Raw genomic sequence first — 21,161 nt, 5'->3', positions numbered from 1 at the left:
TGTCTAGCTCCTCCTGTCTACCCTAGGGTTAGTTAGCTGTCTAGCTCCTCCTCTCTACCCTAGGGTTAGTTAGCTGTCTAGCTCCTCCTCTCTACCCTAGGGTTAGTTAGCTGTCTAGCTCCTCCTCTCTACCCTAGGGTAAGGATTAGGTACAGTAGCTGTCTAGCTTGACTGTTGTTGGCTCCATAGCTGGCTGTTTGTTCAGATGTGTTCAGTTCCAGTAGAGACTCCCCTTACAGTTAGTGGAGTGCAGTCAATGAAACCCTGTGTGAGTGAATAGAAATGTTAAGAGCTCTTTGTCTGAGTGAATGTCATTGCTGGAGCGAGTTATTGGGATGAATATTCATGTCCATATTCTGTAGTTCAGAATATGGGCATGAATGAGACAAGGTGGCAGCCTACATGCATGTCTTGGGTAATGTCGTAGGTGGAGCACCTCTAGTAGGGGTCAGTGTGTCATCAGCGGAGCCCCTACCTGTTGGACTGAATGATATGACTTGTCCCCTGTTGGAAAGAGCTTGATGGGTAAATCCTCACTTGACTGTAGTGGCTGTGACTGGAGGAAACCTGTCAGTATGACTGTGTGTGATTGGTTGTCTGTTTTTACCTCACTAATGGGACGGCTCCATGCTCACTGAAGGCCCTTCGATAAGGACCTGTAAACACATTATATTTCTCTATAGCTTCTTTATCATCTTAAGTCTTATAATGGCATATTATATACAGACTGGTCACTGTATTACAAATCTGTAGCAAAAATAAGTGCCCAGACCAACAGCATAGAAATAAACACACAGACATGTACACCCTCTCTCTCAATACACAGATCACTATACTGGCACATACAGAAATACACACTTACAAATGCTCATGTACACACATATACACATTCTCTCTCTCTCTGTGTTTGTGTTAGAATTAATGGGACACCTTAAATATATTTGTTTGGATCCAAGATGTATCTGATACTAAAAGGGACTGTGATTTCAGAGATGGAGGGAATACGTGACATAATCAGTATCTCATTGAAGATTGACTCCATTTATACGAAAGACTTTCGAAGCATTGAAGCAACTGCTTTTCAACTGTTCTAAAGTTCTCTGTGCAAGGGATTGAGACTGAAAAGGAGGGGGAGGGAAAGAGAAACAAACTGCCAAATCTTCCTCTTTCCCACCCAATCCCCCCACTCCTTCCAAAAACTCTTTCTACAGAAGCATGAGAACATAAACTGAGGCCCAAATGAGTGGGAGGAGAGATATGTTCTGTTTTAATACTACAATTGTTCTTACAACAATTTTTTAACTTAAGATGGGTCTGGAATACTGCTATTGATATGAAGAGAATTATTGTTACTATTATCATTACTATCATCGTCCTTACTGTTATAAGGTGCAGTTCTCCGTTCTGCCTTTCATGGCTGAGGTGGCGCTCTTTTCATTTTAGGCAATGTATTTTCATAATTTTGCCAGTAGTGTTAGTCGATATAATCCTATAAAATTGTTATCATGAGATTCATGACTGTAGGTCAAACTATGACACCATGGTGTCTAACCATTTAAAATGTATATAAATATAAAACTATATTGTTACCTCCAAAAATACAGAAAAATATCTATTTAGTTTGATGTACAAAATGCTTTACATATCAAGGCTTCTAGTCATAAAACCACATTTACTTTGCCCTCTTGTTTTGGTATAATATTTTGAAATGGTTTGACTGATGTATGCTTCAGATTGACATTGAGGCCTAGATTCAATCCGAGGGTGGAAGACCCGCGTTATAGCACGATTGGCATTTAAAGACAATGTTCCCGCATTCCCAGAGACTGCATTCACAGTAAACACTGCATTTGTCGGCTCAATTGGAAATGACCTCACAATGTCAATTGCGCTATAACGAGGATATTCTGTGTTCTGGGTTGAATCTAGCCTAAATATATTTTTATGCAAGAATTACTCTGCCATCCAAGCTTCCTCTCACTTTGAGGCAGCGTCTGTGTATAAAGCTGTGACTATACGTATCACTTTAAACCTCACTGTGTGGAAGCCAAAGTTAGATTCACTACATTGTCATTATTCACATTATTTTATGCAGATCAAGATGTAGCTATTGTGCCCTGGAAATGGCCACAAGACAAATGGTATTGTGAAATAGATGCATATAATTATTCACATCAAATTTGTTTCTATTTTGTACATTTCAAGTCATTATGGATCATTAAAGTAGTATTTTATTTGATATTTCATTGTTTATCTACTCATTTAAACATGAATTTATGTCAGGGCTATTCAACCGGGGGTCTGCAAAACCCCCAAAGCAAAATGTGATTTTTACATCGTTATATCGCTATCAATAACAGAATAAACATTTTGAATTACATACCTACAGTGGAGAGAATATCTTTATAATTACGTCAACTTTATTAATCAACTCCTAATATAGAGCAAATGACACTCATTGAAGCCAATAATTACACCAGTGTCTGACATAGGCTTTGAAACAGCACACGTGTATAAGTTTCCAGTGTGGCGTGTGCTGCTGGAAAGCTTTCTTGACTTGGACATACATTTTTGGCAACACATGGCAAACCTTTGTTTAACCAGCTAAACAGTTGTTCTTAGCGAAAGTGTTTAAATGACCTTTCTAGGTAATAGGCTGTGTTAGAGTTTACACTTCCTCTTCCAATTATGTGGGGAGTTCAAAATAATGACAAATTATCTACCAAATCTATTTTTAAATGTTGATTACTTCACCTTTCCATTGTCAATCACCTGTTAAGACGTTAAAAAAAAATGAATGTGCGATGGGGTCCCTGGGTCACCCGTTTGCCTGGGAGGGGGTCCCTGAGCAAGGAAAGGTTAAATATCCCTGATTTGTCATTTTCACAGGAATTATACTATTGACCTATTTTCACCTTGCATTTAGTTGGATTGGGTCCTTTCAGCTTAATATGTTATCAGTTGGACATCTCTTTTCTCCATCACTAAAATTAAGGGCTCTTCCATTATCTCCATTTACTACTAAACACCACATTTGAGTCCTAAAACACATCCCCCAGCAGTGGGTGGGTATTGGCAGGTTACATGCATGAGTGCTTTCCATCTCACGCCAATCTGAAGGAGGAATGTGAGGCCTTCAGATCCTTGTCCTTATGCCCACACACGCTACACACTTAAGCTGTTTACACAGGTAGAACAATTCAGTAACTCAGTTTGACAGATCTGGAAAAAGAAATCTGATTTGTCAAGTGACAAAATAGTGGGAAAAAATTGGGCTGCCTGTGTATACAGCCTTACATGAGCAGAGTTCAGGATGGGGAATGAGGTTGGTGATAGCAATAAGGACGATGAAAATAATGCTCATCCCAATTATGATATAAAAAGTCTAACCCTAAAGTTCTAAAGAATCTGTCTTCCAAATAATGTTTCCAGTGAAGGTACAATGTTATTTAACTGAAGTGCTTTCTATACCGCTCGCTCCATTCCCTATGGAAGACCTGTTCTGCATGTCCTCCAGGCATCAACTCCCTGCAGAAAGCCCCCTACACAGCTGCTGCACTGTGAGACTATGTACTGTTCAGCAGGTTTACAGTCACTGCATTATGCAATGGGTTCATTATCACATTACTCTTAGAATATCAACAAGGTATGAATGCCTGTTCCTGCTGCTATGACAACCTTACCATTTACTAGTGTTGGGTAAATGTGGCAGTGACAAACTTGTTTTGCAGTGTTTTTCACTACCATCTCATAGCAGGATTCAAGAGGTGTATAATTACGCGGAAGGATCTGGCTATATAGACAGCACCATTTTGTTTAAGAAAATATTTTAAACTGATGAGAAGTATGAGCAGATGAACAGTAATTTACAGAATGTGATCTACATATGCACATTCATAAACAAATATATGAATGTCAAATGTTAAGAGATGAATAAATTAGAATTATAATAAAGATGCAGAAATAAAATTGAGTGGCCATTTATTACATGTACAAATAAATTGACCATTTGCATCAAACACACCTGCTGGGGGGAGCTCACCAGTAAAGTTAGAAAGGACATGACAGAGTATCTGATTAAAATATTTTAATGTTTCAGCCTTACATAACAATCAGGAACATAAATAAAAAATAATCTCATTTAGGTCAGCACATTTCCATTGCTGAGTCAGCCCTGGTATTAACAATTCTTCCCACATCTACAGAATTATTAGCAAAAGGGATATTGTTTCGCAATCTTGGTCATGTTGGGGAAGCTGCTTGATTGAAACAAAAAAGGGACTGAAGTGACACCAGCTGGATAATGCTGGAAATACAGGTAAAACAGTGCCTCTTGTGCAAAACAGGCCCCTAAATTATCCATTGAAGATCTCACCCCATGTTAATAACAGACTGCAGTCACCACACATCTTCTGTGGAGGTCCAAGAACTGCATGAAAAAAAGTGAGAAAACTGTCTGAAAATAATTACATCACAACCTACAAGGATCCTATGTGATTAATTATTATCAGTCTCCTCAGACTCAAGCCTGTCAGAGCCAGAGAGCACCTTATCGCCACAGATATTCAGAGCCCAGTGCAAAACATCACAGGAGAAAGACATTTAAACAAGGATTCAATTTGCTAGTCATTAGTATTTACTCACCTTGTAGTTTGTTATAGACTTAGCCCTGTCACCTTTGGGGAAAATAAGTTCCATTAGGACAATAATCGATGATAATCAATGAATATTTAAAAAATCTACAAGACTCAGACTAACATTATCCTCAGACTCGGGCCTGTCAGAGCCAGAGAGCACTTTTTCGCCACAGAAATTCAGAGCCCAGTGCAAAACATCATAGGAAAACAAAGTAACGTTACATATGAAAGAAAACCACTCACCTTGTGGGTTCTGACAGACTCGTAACCTTTGGACAATAGAAAAAGACTCCCATAAGGACAATATCTGCAACTTACAATCAAGCAGACAAGACTAACTACATTAGACGCGAGCATCCTCAGACTCGGGCCTGTCAGAGCCAGAGAGCACTTTTTCGCCACAGAATTTCAGAGCCCAGTGCAAAACATCATAGGAGACGTTTCAGACAACGTGCCAGACACCGCAATGCCCCAGGTAACTTGCTAGCTAAGCAGTGTCCATAGAAAGGTTCACCCTCTTGGGTATAGGCTAAAACGAAATATTTACCTCAAGTCGAAATTATAAATTGAAAGTTTCATACAAACGTTTAAGTAGCTATAGCTAACTACTTAGCCAACATGAGCTTCCTGCATACTCTACAATTAGCCTACTTTGCTAGCAAGCTGCTAACGTTAGCTAGCCACATCGAGGGAATTTGTTTACTGTCTAACTAAATAAAATATGACTGCTGAGGAAATGAACTATCTAGCTATATCGTTTAATTCAAATAAGACGAAAATGTCCAGCTTCACAGTCACCAGGCCACGTTCTGACCCTCCAGTCTATGTGAGGAAAAGGCTGACACACCAAAATGGCCGGTTTTACATGTCATTTCCGGGAAATGACTTTATACTTTATTGCCAGAGTTACCATTATACACTTCAGTATAATACACAGTATAATACACTTCAGTATAATGGTAACTTTGTGTGAGTGGTTCTACTTTTGGAACCATAATGTGTGGATTGATAATACTGTATTTCCCCTCAATGACAGCCCAATGTTTGACAATAACATGAGCTTGAATGCCACGCCTTGCAGAGTCACTGTGTCAGCAGCTCAACTGTCTAATTTTTTAAACGACAAGTCCTGGCAAGGCAGAACAGAGAAGTGTAACATAGCATTAGGCATGAGATCATAAGGTATGTGAGTGACTGCTGTTGGTAATATGGCCGCCTATTCATCTCCAGAGATCCCCAGCTTTAAAGTGAAACACACATTCTCTCTCTCTCTCTCTCTCTCTCTCTCTCTCTCTCTCTCTCTCTCTCTCTCACACACACACATCCACACTCACGCACTGGATGTCCTCACTCACGCACTGGATGTCCTCACCATCTGTGGCAGACCCCCAAACACCCTTGGGGAATGTATAGAGGAGTGGCAAGGGGGACGTAGAGGGGGTTGAATTTTGTTCTTCTTATCTTTGACTATATAATATGTGATTCTGTGGCTTGTGTATTTAACAACATACAGTTATATGACAAAACCTTAGGCTCTATATAGCACACATACACAGTGCTCTGTAACAGTCCTAGTCAAAGGTTGCTACCCCAGACCACAGGCACACATACACACTGCAAACGCCAAAAACACTGCACACTTCATTAATACTCCATGGAGAGAGAGAGAGAGAGAGAGAGAGAGAGAGAGAGAGAGAGAAAGAGAAAGAGGGAAAGAGAGCATAAGTGGGAGGGGTGCTGTCCAGTGGTGTGGTACAGAGCCAGAGAATTAGTTTTCTGCAGCTGTTTTGAAGAGAGAGAGGGAAAGGAGAAAGCGGGTGAGGGAGGAGAGAGGGGAAAAAGACAGCCAACTCATCTGACACTGACAGTGGGCCAAAGAAAGGGAAGAAGAGGGAGCAAAATCACAGTAAAAGGAGTGGAAGAGAGAGGAGAGAACTAGGGAAAAACTGAGCAGGCTAAGGGGAGAGACAGAAGGGGAGAGAGAGAGGAGGGTGGTGAGAAACTTAACCCAGAAAAGAAGAGCAAGTGAAAACAGTGAGACCACCAGCAGCAGTGAACGAGTGAGAGGTAAGACACTTTTCCATGTATTTCACTTCCTCTGATTTCTCTGGCTGAATTCAAACTTCATTAAGACCTGATACACTGATGTTTACTGTACAAGTCTATTTTTGTAGTATGCGTTCATATGTTGCTATATATTTCCTCTCAGCGTGGGTGTATGTACTGAGTTATGTGTGACAGCCAAAACGGGGGGCAGGGGGAGGAGAGAGAGTGTATGCCAGAGGGGGTGATGGGTACTGTGGTGGGGGAAGAGAGGGTAGACAGGGGGTGAGAGAGTTGGCAGTGGGAGTATGTGCCAGGCTTGAGCATTTCAAACAGTTTCAGAAGATTTACCCTTTCTGCTTTCTCTTGGGGTAGGCTATTGCAAAAGTGTTGGACTCCTCCAGAGATTTCTAATAGTTTGACTTGGACAGCACACAGGCATTTCAGATTTTTTTGCATGGTCTGTGATCAAGTCAAATCTATGGCAGTAGACGGTAAGTGAGATATTATTCAAATAATACCTTGATTTGGTATGCTCTTATCACTATCTGTACTGATCGGGGTCCTTCACTAGAAAAAGGGGACAGGAAGAGGGGTCAAAGGTTAAGAAGGAAATTATGCATTATATATCTGTTGTGAGAGAGTACTAAAGACCCTGTGGGTTGTGTCATCTTCCTGTAGACAGACAGTCAGACAGACAGACAGACAGACAGAGCGAGAGAGAGAGAGAGAGAGAGAGACAGAAAGGATCCACACTTTCATCACAGGCCCTCACTGAAGATGGAGAATCATGTGATAACCCATGAATAGAGGCAGATACAGAAGATTCACTGGATCTGATAGTGGGTCTGACTGAGGGAGGGAGAGATAAAGATATCTGGAAAACAGACAGAGAAAGATTAGTCTTGTGACAGAGTGGGATTTGTTACATTCTCTGTAAAATGCCTTGAGAGAGGTTTTATTGTAAGCTGTTTGGGATCATGTGGGTTTGTCTCTCTAGTTTATATTTTGTGTCACTGAGCATGTGAGTCTGTCTGCAGGGCCACCTCCAGCCGTTTGGGGATTTTTTTTGCAGTTTGAAGCTCATTTCCTGCAAATCTACACATTTTGTAATGACATATGCCATGTTAATATGATATCTTAATGAGAATGACTAACAAAATCAATGGGGCCCCCTGGAGTTCAGGGTCCCTGGACACGTGCCCTGCGTGTTTAGATAGCTGGCTAGACTAACTACCTATTAAACTAATTGTTAGCTGACATGGCTAATTGAGTGACTATCAGTGACTGACATAACAAGAAAACAGTGGAGGCTGGTGGGAGAAGCTATAGGAGGACGGTCTCATTGTAGGAGGACGTCCTCCTATAGCTCCTCCCACAAGCCTCCTCTGCAGCAGAAAAACTGCTGATGTACAACCGCATTTTGAAATTGTACCTGGTGTATTCTTACTCTCAATAGTAAGTTTAGACAATTATATTTTTTGGGGTCGTGCCCGCTAGCGGCCGAGGGCCCTAAGAAACCTCTTATGTCGCTGGAACTGGCACTGTCTGTCTGAGTGTGTGTCTGTAGATTTAGGAGCATGTGAGTTTGTGTGTGTGTTGTGTGCGTATTGCATGTGTGTCTATGTTTTTATGTTTCTCTAGGGCGAGAGGGGAAGACAAGCCCATCAGCAGAGACACAGAGAGGGAGAGAGTAGGGAGACGGGGACAGTGGGGTGACCTTTACCCCCTGTTTATTTTGGGATGGCTCAAGTTTCAAAGCTGGGAATTGTGGGAGAGGGCATTCCATCCTTGCTGGTAGACTCAGGGCCTTAAATGCCAGGCCTCTGAGTATCTGTTTTACTGTATTATACTGATACTGTACCACGCCAGAATAACTCCCTCTCACCTACAGGTAGTTATCAATCTACCCTGTACACTGTAGAAATTAGACTTTGCTTTTGCAACACATTTGTCCAATTCTACACTGTAACAGAAAACTGTAATTTATACAGTCATTTGGGGTGTTATCAACAACAACAAATTTGTGGGCGGGGAAATGATTGCTGTATTTCTAATGGTATTGTAAATCCAAACCACAGAGTACAGTACCATACCGTATCTTTGGAGCACCAAAAACCCTTTGACCACTAGTGGGTGCACGGTATTGTTGTCTCTGGCTCATTACCATATTTTGAGGCGTGCCTTGTAAGATGCTATATTTGTTGCACCCGTGATTGAGAATGCTGGACCAATTTAACTCCTATGTGGTTAAAGTGCCTCATCAATTTAAAATGTATAAGGCACAGATTGGAGTGGCAGCAAGTTGTAGCCCTCTCCTGCAGTCAATGACCAAAGTGCCCTCTCTGACCTTATGGGTGGAATGTTATCAATATTTTTCATAATATGCTAATTTATCAAGATAATATTTTTAAAAAGCAATGAAAATACAGTGTTTTTATGTCAAAGAGTTTTGTTATATTTCAGTCTTCTGTGATTTACGTTTTAAACATTTCAACTCTTGCAACGGGTGTCGTCGGAAGGATGAGACCAAGGCGCAGCGTTCTTTGAGTTCCACATAATTTATTAACGAAGTGAAACTTTAGAAAAGACAAAACAATAAAGAATACAACGACCGAACAGCTTCGTTGTGCAAACTACCTGCACACAAACAAAGAACAAGATCCCACACAGAAGGAGGGAACAGGGCTGCCTAAGTATTATCCCCAATCAGAGACAACGATGGTTCCTCTGGGAACCACACTCGGCCAGAAACAAAGAAATAAAGAACATAGAATGCCCACCCTGACCAACCCTAAATAGAGACATAAAAAGGCTCTAAGGTCAGGGCGTGACAGTACCCCCCCAAAGGTGCGGACTCCAGCCGCAAAACCTGAACCTATAGGGGAGGGTCTGCGTGGTCATCTATCTATCCACGGTGGCGGCTCTGGTGCGGGACATAGATCCCGCTCCACCTCTGGCTCACCCCACTTTTCTGGCCCCGGATCGGGGACCGTCGCTGGGGGCCCCGGACCGGAGACCGTCGCTGGGGGCTCCGGACCGGGGAACGTCGCTAGGGGCTCCAGACCGGGGACCGTTGCTGGAGGCTCCGTGCCATGGATCACCGCTGGAGGCTTCGTGCCATGGATCATCACTGGAGGCTTCGTGCCATGGATCATCACTGGAGGCCTGGTTCGTGGAGCAGGCAAAACCTGTCCTGGCTGGATACCCACTTCAGCCCAGCACGTTCGAGGTGCTGTCACAGGACGCACTGGGCTTGTCTGACACCTTGCGCAGAGCCGGCGCAGGATACACTGGACCGTGGAGGCGCACCGGAGGTCTGGAGCGCAGAGCTAGCACAACTCGTCCTGGCTGGATACCCCCTGTAGCCCGGCAAGTGCGGGGAGCTGGAACAGGCTGCACTGGGCTGTGCTGGCGAACCGGGGACACCGCGCGTAGAGCTGGCGCAGGATAACCTGGGCCGAAGAGACGCACTGGAGGCCAGGAGCACTGAGCCGGCACCATCCGACCTGGCTGGATGCCCACTCTAGCCCGGCCGATGCGGGGAGCTGGAATATAGCGCACCGGGCTGTGAGTTCGCACTGGAGACACCGTGAGCTTTACCGCATAACACGGTGCCTTCCCGGTCACTCTCGCCCCACGGCAAGCACGGGGAGTTTGCTCAGGTCTATCACCTGACTCCGCCAATCTCCCCGTGTGCCACCCCCCAAAAAAATTCTGGGGCTGCCTCCCGTGCACGCCTCGTTGAGCCAACTCCTCGTAGCGTCGCCGTTCCGCCTTTGCTGCTTCCAGCTCCTCCTTAGGACGGCGATATTCACCAGCCTGTAGCCTGTGCCCAGGGTCCCTTGCCTTCCAGTATCTCCTCCCATGTCCATTCCTCCAGGAAACGCTGCTTGGTCTCTTTGTGGTTGTAACGCCCGGGGTGTAGTGGGGAAGAAGTCAGGCGCAGGAAGCAGAGAGTTCAGGTTAGCGCTACTTTTTAATGCATCACAACAACGGTGAACAGACGCCAACCCAAACAAATGCCCCAAACACGGGGACTTAAACAGTCCAGCAAAAATCCAAACACACGGACAACCCTGACATACAGCCGTGTACACATGTACACTGAAATAATCCCACACAACCAGCAGGCGGGCCGGCTGGTAAATAAAGCCAATTAGCCTAAACTAAACACAGGTGCAACCAATAAACAGAAAAGGGGGAAAAGGGATCAGTGGCAGCTAGTAGGCCGGTGACGACGACCGCCGAGCGCCACCCGAACAGGAACGGGAGCCACATTCGGTAGGAGTCGTGACAGTGATGGGATCTTCTGTAACGGGTGTCGTCGGAAGGATGAGACCAAGGCGCAGCGTTCTTTGAGTTCCACATAATTTATTAACGAAGTGAAACTTTAGAAAAGACAAAACAATAAAGAATACAACGACCGAACAGCTTCGTTGTGCAAACTACCTGCACACAAACAAAGAACAAGATCCCACACAGAAGGAGGGAACAGGGCTGCCTAAGTATTATCCCCAATCAGAGACAGCGATGGTTCCTCTGGGAACCACACTCGGCCAGAAACAAAGAAATAAAGAACATAGAATGCCCACCCTGACCAACCCAAAATAGAGACATAAAAAGGCTCTCTAAGGTCAGGGCGTGACAACTCTATATCTGACATGGTACAGGTTTCTTCTTGTTTTTAAGCCCATAACCATGTGTGTGAGGTATATACTTTTGTTTCAAAGTAGATTTGTTTAAGACTACCATGTGTGACCCTGATTTAGCCCACTGCAGTAAAAGATTCAACCTTACATTTTGCCATGTCCTTGGTCTGTTTTGCTCTGTGGTTGCAGCCAGTTTGGAAGCCTTTGTTAAGGCCTCCAGATGTGCATGTGATATAAAACACCAAATATGTGTAAACACTTTGCATACTGCAGCAGCCAACCTGATTGCACCAATCCCTTGTAATTACAGAAAAATACTGTGGAATATAAACCCCACCCCTCAGTGAATTTCATTCATTCACAGTTGAAGAGTACTTGCTTTGATACCGTATTTATATTACAATATGAAACACAGAATTGTACTTATGACTGAGCTTCCTGTAAGTTCCTGTCAAATTCACATCAAGGCCTTTACAGTGTATCCTCTTATCTGTCCAGTTTTATTAATACATGTAACAATCTCTTGAAGAAACTTTACTGTGGAGGAAAATAATTATCTCAGACTTTCTGAACCAAACTGGTCTTCATGGATTTCCATCGTTGTATTCAACTGACCACCTGGGTGGTGTAAACGTATGTTGAGAGGTGCACAGAATGTTGAAGGACATAATTGATTTCACTACATATTCTTCTGTTTCAGTGGACAGGATGTCGACTCTCCCTCCTGAGGTTGCCACTGAAGATGCCACCAAACAGAGCTTCTGGATGGTGAGTGTGTATGTGTGTGCGTGTGCGTATGTGTGTGTGTGTGTGTATGTGTGTGCGTGTGTGTGTGTGCGTGTGTGCACAGAGAAATGTAATGAGAGAGATGGAGAAAGAGGTGGAGAGGGGGAAGAAACAGACAGGAAAACACAGCACCATTTAGCCTCAGGATGTCTTGATAACCTTGTACAAGAGATTCCCGTGACAGACAAAACAGTATTGCTGCTCATAGGTCAGTGTGTACAAGGCCTCTCTATCACACTAGGCTGGCCATATGTTGTTTAGCTTCAGATAAAGGAAGTTCTGCTTCTCTTTTAGCTGGGGCATCATCCCATCATTCACCCACCTCTTTACAGCCGTATCCTAATCATTACAACGTTATTACCTGTTAATAAACAACTCTGAAATGTATTATAACAACTTAATAATACATCATATATGCCATTTAGCAGACGATTTTATCCAAACCAACTTACAGTCATGCGTCCATACATTTTACATATGGGTTGTTGGATGTGTAAGATGTTTATTTAGTTGCAGTGTACAGTGAAATACTTAAGCTCCGAGCTCCAACAGTGCAGGTGTGAATGAAAAAAAACAATAATAAAAATAATACTGATAAATATAAATGTCCACTGGTGTCCATCGAGGGAGCAGATAGCCAATATGTTTCTCAAATGAAAAATAGATTTGTTTTGAACCATCCTCCATAATGCTCATATCATGATAGGCTGATAAATGTGCTATGGCTATAGGATAGGTTGGTTTGGCTTCTATGCTCCACCAATTGGCTAGTTGCAGCTCCATCCGACTGACCCGTGTCTGCTTCTTCTCTTCCTGTTTGCTGGCCTCCTGGTCATTGCCCCACTTTCATCTCCTCTCTCTGTGTAATTTGGGCTCCCTCCTGTTGTGTTGGATGTGTTTCCAGCCCAGTTCCTCTTAATGCTGCTCTCTGGCCCTCCTCTTCTGGCTGCTGCCTGTCATTGTGAAGTGTTGGGTTGAATATGTGCTCTGACTCTTATTATGGAGTATAATGGTTGTGTTGTCATAGTTGTTACTAGTTCAGTTCTGTAGAGTGTGTAGAACAGCCATCACTGGAGTGACAGTCCACTGTACTGTCTGATTGATTTGAGTTTCTAGGTTCACTATGTTGCTTCCCCAGCATTTCACATTGTTCTAGTTCTGCCTGTTATGTACGCAACCATACAGCCATTTTGATTGCTCTACTCTGCTGGTATGTACATGAAATGTGATTTGTTACAGAGAACCATGTCAGATCTCTGATGACTTGATTTCTGTGATATACTGTAGTGTTGTGCAGGCTCAGTTGTAGTGGCTGTCTCGGTCGACCTTTGTGATTGGTTGGCTGCGGCTAGTTCTGGAGCAGTGCTGTTGGCTTTGGGCAAGATTCCTCAGCTGTTTTCACTTAATTCTCAGAGTCAGTAGAAACCACAACATACACAAAGAGAGAGGGAGAGGGAGGGAACGGGATGAGGATGACCTAAAGGAGAGACAATTACATAGATATTGTCTGGAAACGTGCCAAGGTGTGTGTATGTACGAGAGAAAGGGAGTGAAAGAGAGAGAGAGAGAGAGAGAGAGAGAGAGAGAGACAGAGAGAGAGAGAGACAGAGAGAGAAAGAAGAGAGAGGAAAAGAGAGAGAGAGAGAGAGAGACAGAGAGAAGAGACAGAGAGTGAGAGAGAGAGAGAGAGAGAGAGAGAGAGAGAGAGAGAGAGAGAGAGAGAGACAGAGAGAGAAAGAGAGAGAGGAAAAGAGAGAGAGAGAGAGAGAGAGAGAGAAAGAAAAAGTTATCAAACTGAAGCAGAGGGGTGAAAATAGAGCCAGGAAAATAATGGAGCGTTTTCCAAACTCCACATCCACAAACACAACTCTGGTAATGTCATTACCCTCAGTGAATTGCCCTCTGTTACTCCATCACTCCCTTTTCATCTGTCCTTTTACTGGCTTGTCTACACCAGCCACACCCCATGGTGCCTTCATTAGGCTTTTACAGAAACCCCAAAACATTCAAATGACTTGTCTAAAGGAAAACAGATCGACATGGTGGTGAGAGTGTAAAGAGGAAACAGTCAAATTGTTATTTAACTGAAATGAACTTCACTATCCGTGTTAATATCCATTGCTACATTACTACTGTATGTTCAATCTCAAACTTTTCCCTCCCCTCCTCGTCCTCCCTCCCTCCCTCCCTCCCTCCCTCCCTCCCTCCCTCCCTCCCTCCCTCCCTCCCTCCCTCCCTCCCTCCCTCCCTCCCTCCCTCCCTCCCTCCCTCCCTCCCTCCCTCCCTCCCTCCCCCTAGCCTGGGAACTACCAGCGCACGGTGAAGCGCACGGAGGATGCCTTCCAGGCGTGTAATGACATCGTGGTGTGCTTCCAGGAGAGAGCCCGTGTGGAGAGGCAGTACGCTCAGCAACTCAGCGAGTGGAGCAACAAGTGGAAGCCCCTGGTGGACTCCAGTGAGTACTGCAGTTGAAGAGATTCACTGTTTGCTCACTATGTTCCCTGTTGATACTGTATACCCATCCACTCTCTCTCTCTGCTCTCCTCCCTCTACAGGCCCGCTATATGGATCCCTCCTGCAGGCATGGCAGTGTTTCCTCTCCTCCGCCGACCGCCTCGCCGCCCTGCACTCGTCCGTGTGTCGCTCCCTGGTTTCGGAGGATGGGGACCGGGTCAGGACCTGGCAGAAAGAGACCTTCCATAAGAAGCTCTTTGGAGGCTTCAAGGAGTCCCAGGACTTTGGGACTGGCTTCGCACGTGCTCAGAAGCCCTGGGCCAAACGGCTGAAGAAGGTTAGAATACTGTAGATGAAAGAGAGGTCTCTCTAAGACATTATGAATCACCACGTTGAATGGACAATCTCTACTGAGAAATTCCCAGACTCAAAGATCATACCTTTATATAGGGTTGGGCAGAGGTAAATGACTTGTAAGTGTTTGTATGGGAGTCTTCATTGAGTCACTAATATGTCAGTGTTACCTTATGCCCCCCCCCCTCAGCTGGACAAAGCCAGGAGTGCGTTCCATAAAGTGCAGCGTAAGGAGCAGACTGCCAGGGACCGGGAGGTCCACGCCAAGGGCAACCCTGACGTGGCCATCGAGAAACAGAAGAAGATTCAGGAGGAAAGAGAGCTGGCTCAGCAGGAGACGGAGAAAGTAAGTGATAGACAGTAAGAGAATGAAGGAGAGAAGTGAATGTGTGAGTCTGTGTGTGTAATAATGTGTAACTCTCTCCCCCAGGTGCGAGCCCGCTATGAGAAGGTTCTGGAGGAGGTGACCCGCTATGCCCCTCGCTACATGGAGGAGATGGAGTGTATTTTTGACCAATCACAGGAGGAGGAGAGGAAGAGGATCAGCTTCCTCAAACAGGCCTTCCTGTCCGTCCACAGACACCTGGACGTCACCAACAACGAGAGGTAGGCTACACCTGCAGCCAGACTGTGACTAGGATGGTGTGTTTGTTGTAGTTGCGTTGTGTAAATGTTTTAATCTCATCTCTCACTCTCCACTTCTGTCACGCCCCCTTTCCCCTCTCTGTCCCTCCACCCTCCCTCCCTCCTCCCCCTCTCCTTCCCTCCCTCCCTCTCTCTCTCTCCTTCTCCCTCCCACTCCTCCCCCCCCCTCTCTCTTCTCCCCTCCCTCCCCCTCTATCCCCCCCTCCCTTTCCCCTCCCACTCTCTCCCTCCCTCCACCCTCCCCTCCCTCCCCACTCCTCCCCCCTCCCTCCCCCTTCTCCCTCCCTCCCCCTCCTCTATCCCCCCCCCCCTTTCTCCCCTCCCCTCTCTCCCCTCCTCTCTCCCAGTGTGAAGGCTGTGTATAATGAGCTCCACAACACTCTTATGGCCATTAATGAGCAGGACGACCTGCGCTGGTGGAAGAACACCCACGGACCGGGCATGCCCACCGACTGGCCTCAGTTCCAGGTGCAACACTCACACATGCACACACTCACACACACAGACACAGCGGGCTAATGGAAGTTAATGGGGCCTAATATAGTGTACTGTAATTTGGATTGATGTAGACTTCTGCCCTGTGTTATTGTCAGAGTTAGTCTAATGTAGTGAACAGTGTTACAAGCTAATGCAGCAGACTGTATAACGGTAGAGCATAGTCCAACATACTGAGTATAACAACAATGTGACCAGTATTACAGTCTCTGGAGGCTAATATACTGGACCGGTCTGCCTTGTTGTCCAATGGGGTCGAATGAAACGTCTCTTTCAGGAGTGGACGCCAGAGAAGAAAAGCAAAAAGGGGAAGAAAGAGAAAGAGGTAGAGTCACAGCAAGGCACCATAGAGAGGAGGTAAACATGTCTCCATCTGTCTGTCTTTATGATGTCTTTTAGTGATGTTAAGTAGTTGGAGGAATTTACCTTACAGTCTTAGTATGATACAGGAGACGTGTAGTACTCACTTCCCATCTCATTATGATGACTCATATAGTTCAGATACTGACTGTTGTGTTAATTGCCTGTAGTTACGGTTAGTGTATGGTTGATTTACACTAACACACTCTCTCTCTCAGTGTAATGATCGGAGGAGTTAAGGTCAGGGCTCTCTATGACTATGATGGACAGGAGACAGATGAGCTCTCCTTTAAAGCAGGTAGGCCTTCATGCTGTACTTGTCTGTGTGTGTGTGTAGAGAGAGAGAGAGTGGTACTCTGTTACTGAATGATATATGATGACCATGCTCCACCTCTCCCCTCCAGGTGAGGAGTTTCTGAAGACTGAGGATGAGGATGACCAGGGCTGGTGTAGAGGGATGAAGGATGGAGGGAGAGAGGGACTCTACCCAGCCAACTATGTAGAGACAGTGTAGTTACACCACTATGTTTGTAAAAAGAAATAGATAGAATGAAAATGAAAGTGACTCATTTTGAAGAAATGAGAAATTGAAGAAACATTGTGTCTGAAATGATCCTCAGCCGATGTGTACTGTGTACTGTGTATTGTTCCTTAATGAATCCAGGCTGCATCACATCCGGCCGTGATTGGGAGTCCCACAGGGCGACGCACAATTGGCCCAGCGTCGTCCGGGTTAGGGTTTGGTCGGGGTAGGCCGTCATTGTAAATTAGAATTTGTTCTTAACTGACTTGCCTAGTTAAATAAAGGTAAAACATTTTTATGAATAAATAAATAATAATACATTTAAAAAGTGCCCATGCTATCTGCAGGAAAGCTTTCATCCAAAGAGAATACACTATGGGGATATGATAGCTCTGAATGAACTTTTGGCATACCTACACGGCATCAAATATCCTGGGGTTTTTCTTCTTTAAAATGTGTTGGAAGATGTTTAATATATTTACCTGAAACACCTATATGAAAGCTATATGATGTATGATGCCTTTTTTTTGTACAATTTGACAGATGTGATGCTGATTCTATAGGTACTGTACATGTCACCTCTTGATGCTGAAGCCATACTGTATGGTTGCTGTTCTTATAGAGCTAAACTCTCCTGTTCGCTTTAGTGAAACAAATTTTTATGTAGAAATAAGTGCTCATCACAGTGCTTAGACAGGCTTTAATCAGTGATTATTTTTATGAACGGAGTGAAACTTTGACAATGAGCACAATTCATCAATACCTGTAGCCTGATCAGTAATAGTATGAGCAGTAATGTCTCCTGTACCCTGTGTGTGTTATAAGAGTACGATGTGACAGGATTGGGATCTCCTTTCAGAGGGACTGTAATAGATCTCCTCTCATCGCCTTCTTGATGGCAACTCCCCTTAATAGAACCTTTGCCAAAGTGAAGGATAGGATGTCATTTCTGGGCCTGTCCACGTTCTGGTTTTTCTTTTCCATTTAAATGCGTGTATATGTGAGTGTGTACTATACATGCATGTGTGTGTATATGTGAGTGTGTACTATCCATGCATGTGTGTGTATATGTGAGTGTGTACTATACATGCATGTGTGTGTATATGTAAGTGTGTACTCATTGTCTCTTGTAGTAGTATATTTGAGCCTTTCATAATGTAAGTGCCTTTCTAAATAAAATGAAATGCATGTGTTGATAACTTTTGTGAGTGTTCTTCCATGCATGGAGATGAAAGTGAGAACACATTTCATTGTGTTTGTGTAGTAGTATATTTGAGCCTTTCATACTTAACATGTCTTTCTGAAAGAATAAAATGTAACAGTATATGTTGATAACTTTTGTTGCCGTGTTCTATCTACAGCGTTTATTTACACATGCTCTGAGAACACATTTAATGACTGTGTTTGTGTTGTTCTACAGTACATACAGTATCTACAGCGTTTATTTACACATGCTCTGAAGAGAACGGCTAAATGTACAGTATATGTGTGTGTGTTTGAGTGTATGCTCGTGCGTATACAAGTGCTTGCAGCCGTGTGTGTGTGTGTATGTGTGTGTGAATACCATCGGCCTTGGAACAGGGCTCTGGAGCATGTTTATTGTGCCACATCAGTGGAGTTGTCAGTCTGAGTGACAGTCAGACACAGACAGCTCTGGCTCCCAAGTGTGTATCACAGACTGTGTCAGAGAGTAGAGCAGAGTGGAGTAGAGCAGAGTGCAGTAGAGCAGGGCATCCTGGACCTAGTTCAGGTCATCTGCCTGTGATGTCACCTCTCTCAGCCAGATGGGAAGTAACATCACCATATGGTCAGAATTCAATCACACCACCCATGGCTCTGGATGTTGATGATTCTCTATTCAAAGGACTGCACATAGTGGCACAGCAGGGAAACAAACAGATGGTGTCATTGTAATGTGATATGGAATTCAACAGAAATAAAGGTTATGTATTATAGGTTAAACATAAATGGAATGTCTACTGTATATCTAGAACCATGCCATGATTTGTATGCCACATAGTTTAACATCTGTTGATTGGTCAAAATGATACCCCACCTGTATGGGGTCATGTGAGTAGGAAGGATGGGTCAAAATGGCCGTGGTGGTGTGAGGAAACTATTAATTAACTGTTTGTTTAGAACTTTGAAAGTAAAATAGTTGAGTAATTGTGCTGTAAAAACCTGTTTATTTGAATTATCTTCCTGGGAAAATGTAATCACTGGACTACTCTCATCACCAAGGACTTCCTTTCATCACCAAGGACTTCCTTTCACCCCCAAGGACTTCCTTTCACCCCCATTATCATCACCAAGGACTTCCTTTCACCCCCAAGGACTTTCTATCATCACCAAGGACTTCCTTTCATTACCAAGGACTTCCTTTCACCCCCAAGGACTTCCTTTCATCACCAAGGACTTATTTTCATCACCAAGGACTTCCTGGTTGTGTTGATTGACTCTCCTGCATTTTATGTTGGATTTTAATTTATATTTTTGTGAAATTACTCTCATTTTGGTTTGTGACCTTTGAACTCTGGACTACTGAATTGACAGGTGGCTCGACATAGTAGATAGATAGTTGGCCCTCTCCACACTCCCTCACTGTTTCATTGTGAAGGCAAGCCAACATACATTATTAGCTTGTGTGTCGGGATGGTTTAGACTTGCACAGATAGTGTGATAGATAACACAACCTAATGATGCCACTCTGAGGGGGGAAAGACGCTTAAAGGGATAGTTCATCCAAATGACGAATTCACCTCATCTTACCTCATCTTAAGGGTGCATAGTCGTCCATGGAACCGTAGAGTCAGCTACCCCAAGGTTACCTTCACCTTGTAGGGATTCAGTTTCTAAGTTCCTGGTAGTCCGACACCCTTGCTGATAATAAGCGTACCTCTGAGTCTTAATTTGGCCAATCAGAGCACAGCTTATTATCAGCTTGGGTGCACCTCCCTCCTATTCCACAGAGATAGAATTCAGCTATTTATATTCATTAAGAGAGCTCATTTTATACAGTAAGTGCAATGCCAACACATAACAATTAACACTCACTTGTTTGTCACTGCAATTATGATTGGAAACAGCTCATTTACATGCTAATGGTCCCCTGACATCCATTGAAATTGACGCCAATGAGCTCTCAAAGACAAACCGGTCAACAGTGTCACCTATTTATCTTAGTCAGGTCAACATGTGGCCAACCACTCACAGTACATAGTCTCTGCCCTCTGTATTTACTATGAAACAGTCATACATCACATCTCCTGCCACTCACAGCAGTCACCACGAAGACAGCCAATGGAGAGAGTCAGTTTACAGTGGCTTTACCTCCGGTGTCATATGATTATATCATTTTGCTTAGAAGAGTGATTTGATCCGATCCCTAATGATCTCTTCTGTTTGTGTGGATCTTCCTTCTCTCCAGCTCTCTCTCCGTTTCTCTCTCTCTGTCTGGTTCAAATGAAATTCAACTACACTTAATGTCCTACACACACCAAGGTAGAAAGATGCACATGCACCCATGCAGACTCATCTGCAGTTCACCAGGCAGCCAACAGAGGGGGCTAAAGGATCAGATTGACAGCATACAGCAGGCCTGTCTCAAGGAGAAATATGCTCACTGGTGAAGCAGCATATTGGGAAAATGTCTTTATTCCCTCATGTTTCATGTTGTGACAAGCAGAACTTTGGGTTGCCATGGAGAGAGCTGCTGGGGAAAAAACATAATTAAAAGCCCTGGAACTGGTGTTAGTCTGACTCAGTGCATGTCTGTCTGCAGATGGATGAGAATGCATGATGTTTCATTGAAGGCAAATCGAACACATGTTGTATATTGTGTGTATTTCATATATTGTGTATGCATAATGTTCATATAATGCTGAGTGTATGTTAAAGGGAGAGGGGAGTATGTCAATTATGCTGTGTTACTCATGTCTTCTTTGATACAATTCAGTCTAGCAGGGTAAGGTACATAGAAAGTGTGTGTGTGTATTTGTGTGTGTGTGCGTGTGTGTGAGTGGCTGTTGTGTGTGTGTGTGTGTGTGTGCGTGTGTGTGTGTGTGAGTGTATGTGCGTGTGTGTGTGTGTGTATTTGTGTGTGTGTGTGTGCGTGTGTGTGTGTGTGGCTGTTGTGTGTGTGTGTGTATATTTGTGTGTGTGTGCATGTGTGTGTGTGTGAGTGTGTGAGTGGCTGTTGTGTGTGTGTGTGTG

At 44.1% G+C, this 21,161-nt stretch overlaps 1 protein-coding gene, 1 long non-coding RNA gene and 3 other non-coding genes across 7 annotated transcripts; 1 reads left to right on the top strand and 4 right to left on the bottom strand.

The window, feature by feature from the left end:
* Positions 1 to 4,072: 4,072 nt before the first annotated feature.
* Positions 4,073 to 5,503, bottom strand: LOC112242432. The gene is made up of 3 exons (XR_002952500.2): positions 4,881 to 5,503; positions 4,645 to 4,676; positions 4,073 to 4,429 (listed from the first exon to the last, which is right to left on the bottom strand). It is a non-coding gene; the product is annotated as an uncharacterized LOC112242432 (long non-coding RNA).
* On the bottom strand, positions 4,510 to 4,597 carry LOC112242434. The gene has a single exon (XR_002954861.2). It is a non-coding gene; the product is annotated as a small nucleolar RNA SNORD88 (small nucleolar RNA).
* LOC112242435 lies at positions 4,759 to 4,846 on the bottom strand. The gene has a single exon (XR_002952502.1). It is a non-coding gene; the product is annotated as a small nucleolar RNA SNORD88 (small nucleolar RNA).
* On the bottom strand, positions 4,990 to 5,077 carry LOC112259511. Its single transcript, XR_002954862.1, has one exon. It is a non-coding gene; the product is annotated as a small nucleolar RNA SNORD88 (small nucleolar RNA).
* Positions 5,504 to 6,372: 869 nt separating the features above from the next.
* On the top strand, positions 6,373 to 18,135 carry si:ch211-51c14.1 (protein kinase C and casein kinase substrate in neurons protein 3). 3 transcript variants are annotated; one of them, XM_042313320.1, is made up of 10 exons: positions 6,373 to 6,704; positions 12,033 to 12,100; positions 14,417 to 14,573; positions 14,674 to 14,909; positions 15,117 to 15,272; positions 15,357 to 15,532; positions 15,919 to 16,039; positions 16,344 to 16,423; positions 16,645 to 16,724; positions 16,831 to 18,135. In XM_042313320.1, exons 2-10 carry the CDS (start codon positions 12,041 to 12,043, stop codon positions 16,938 to 16,940), a joined length of 1,176 nt encoding a protein of 391 aa, XP_042169254.1. In that variant the 5' UTR covers positions 6,373 to 6,704; positions 12,033 to 12,040; the 3' UTR covers positions 16,941 to 18,135. The 3 variants fall into 3 exon arrangements, 2 of the variants coding, with proteins under 2 accessions (XP_042169254.1, XP_042169253.1); XR_006081668.1 differs by lacking the exon at positions 6,373 to 6,704 and adding an exon at positions 6,952 to 7,174 and having other exon boundaries at positions 16,265 to 16,423; XM_042313319.1 differs by lacking the exon at positions 6,373 to 6,704 and adding an exon at positions 6,953 to 7,174.
* Positions 18,136 to 21,161: the final 3,026 nt, after the last annotated feature.

Source organism: Oncorhynchus tshawytscha, unplaced genomic scaffold (assembly GCF_018296145.1).
Source record: "Oncorhynchus tshawytscha isolate Ot180627B unplaced genomic scaffold, Otsh_v2.0 Un_contig_6862_pilon_pilon, whole genome shotgun sequence".
NCBI lineage: Eukaryota > Metazoa > Chordata > Actinopteri > Salmoniformes > Salmonidae > Oncorhynchus > Oncorhynchus tshawytscha.
Note: the sequence above shows the minus strand (reverse complement) of the source record. Positions and strands in the feature narration are given on the sequence as shown.

What these genes read in the sequence shown, in the direction of transcription:
- si:ch211-51c14.1 (XM_042313319.1), top strand. Translation starts at nt 7,138, where the DNA reads ATGGTCTGTGATCAAGTCAAATCTATGGCAGTAGACG. An exon ending in CAAATCTATGGCAGTAGACG is followed by an intron (nt 7,175 to 12,032) that starts GTAAGTGAGATA and finishes CTTCTGTTTCAG; the next exon opens with TGGACAGGATGTCGACTCTC. An exon ending in CTCAGCAGGAGACGGAGAAA is followed by an intron (nt 15,273 to 15,356) that starts GTAAGTGATAGA and finishes TCTCTCCCCCAG; the next exon opens with GTGCGAGCCCGCTATGAGAA.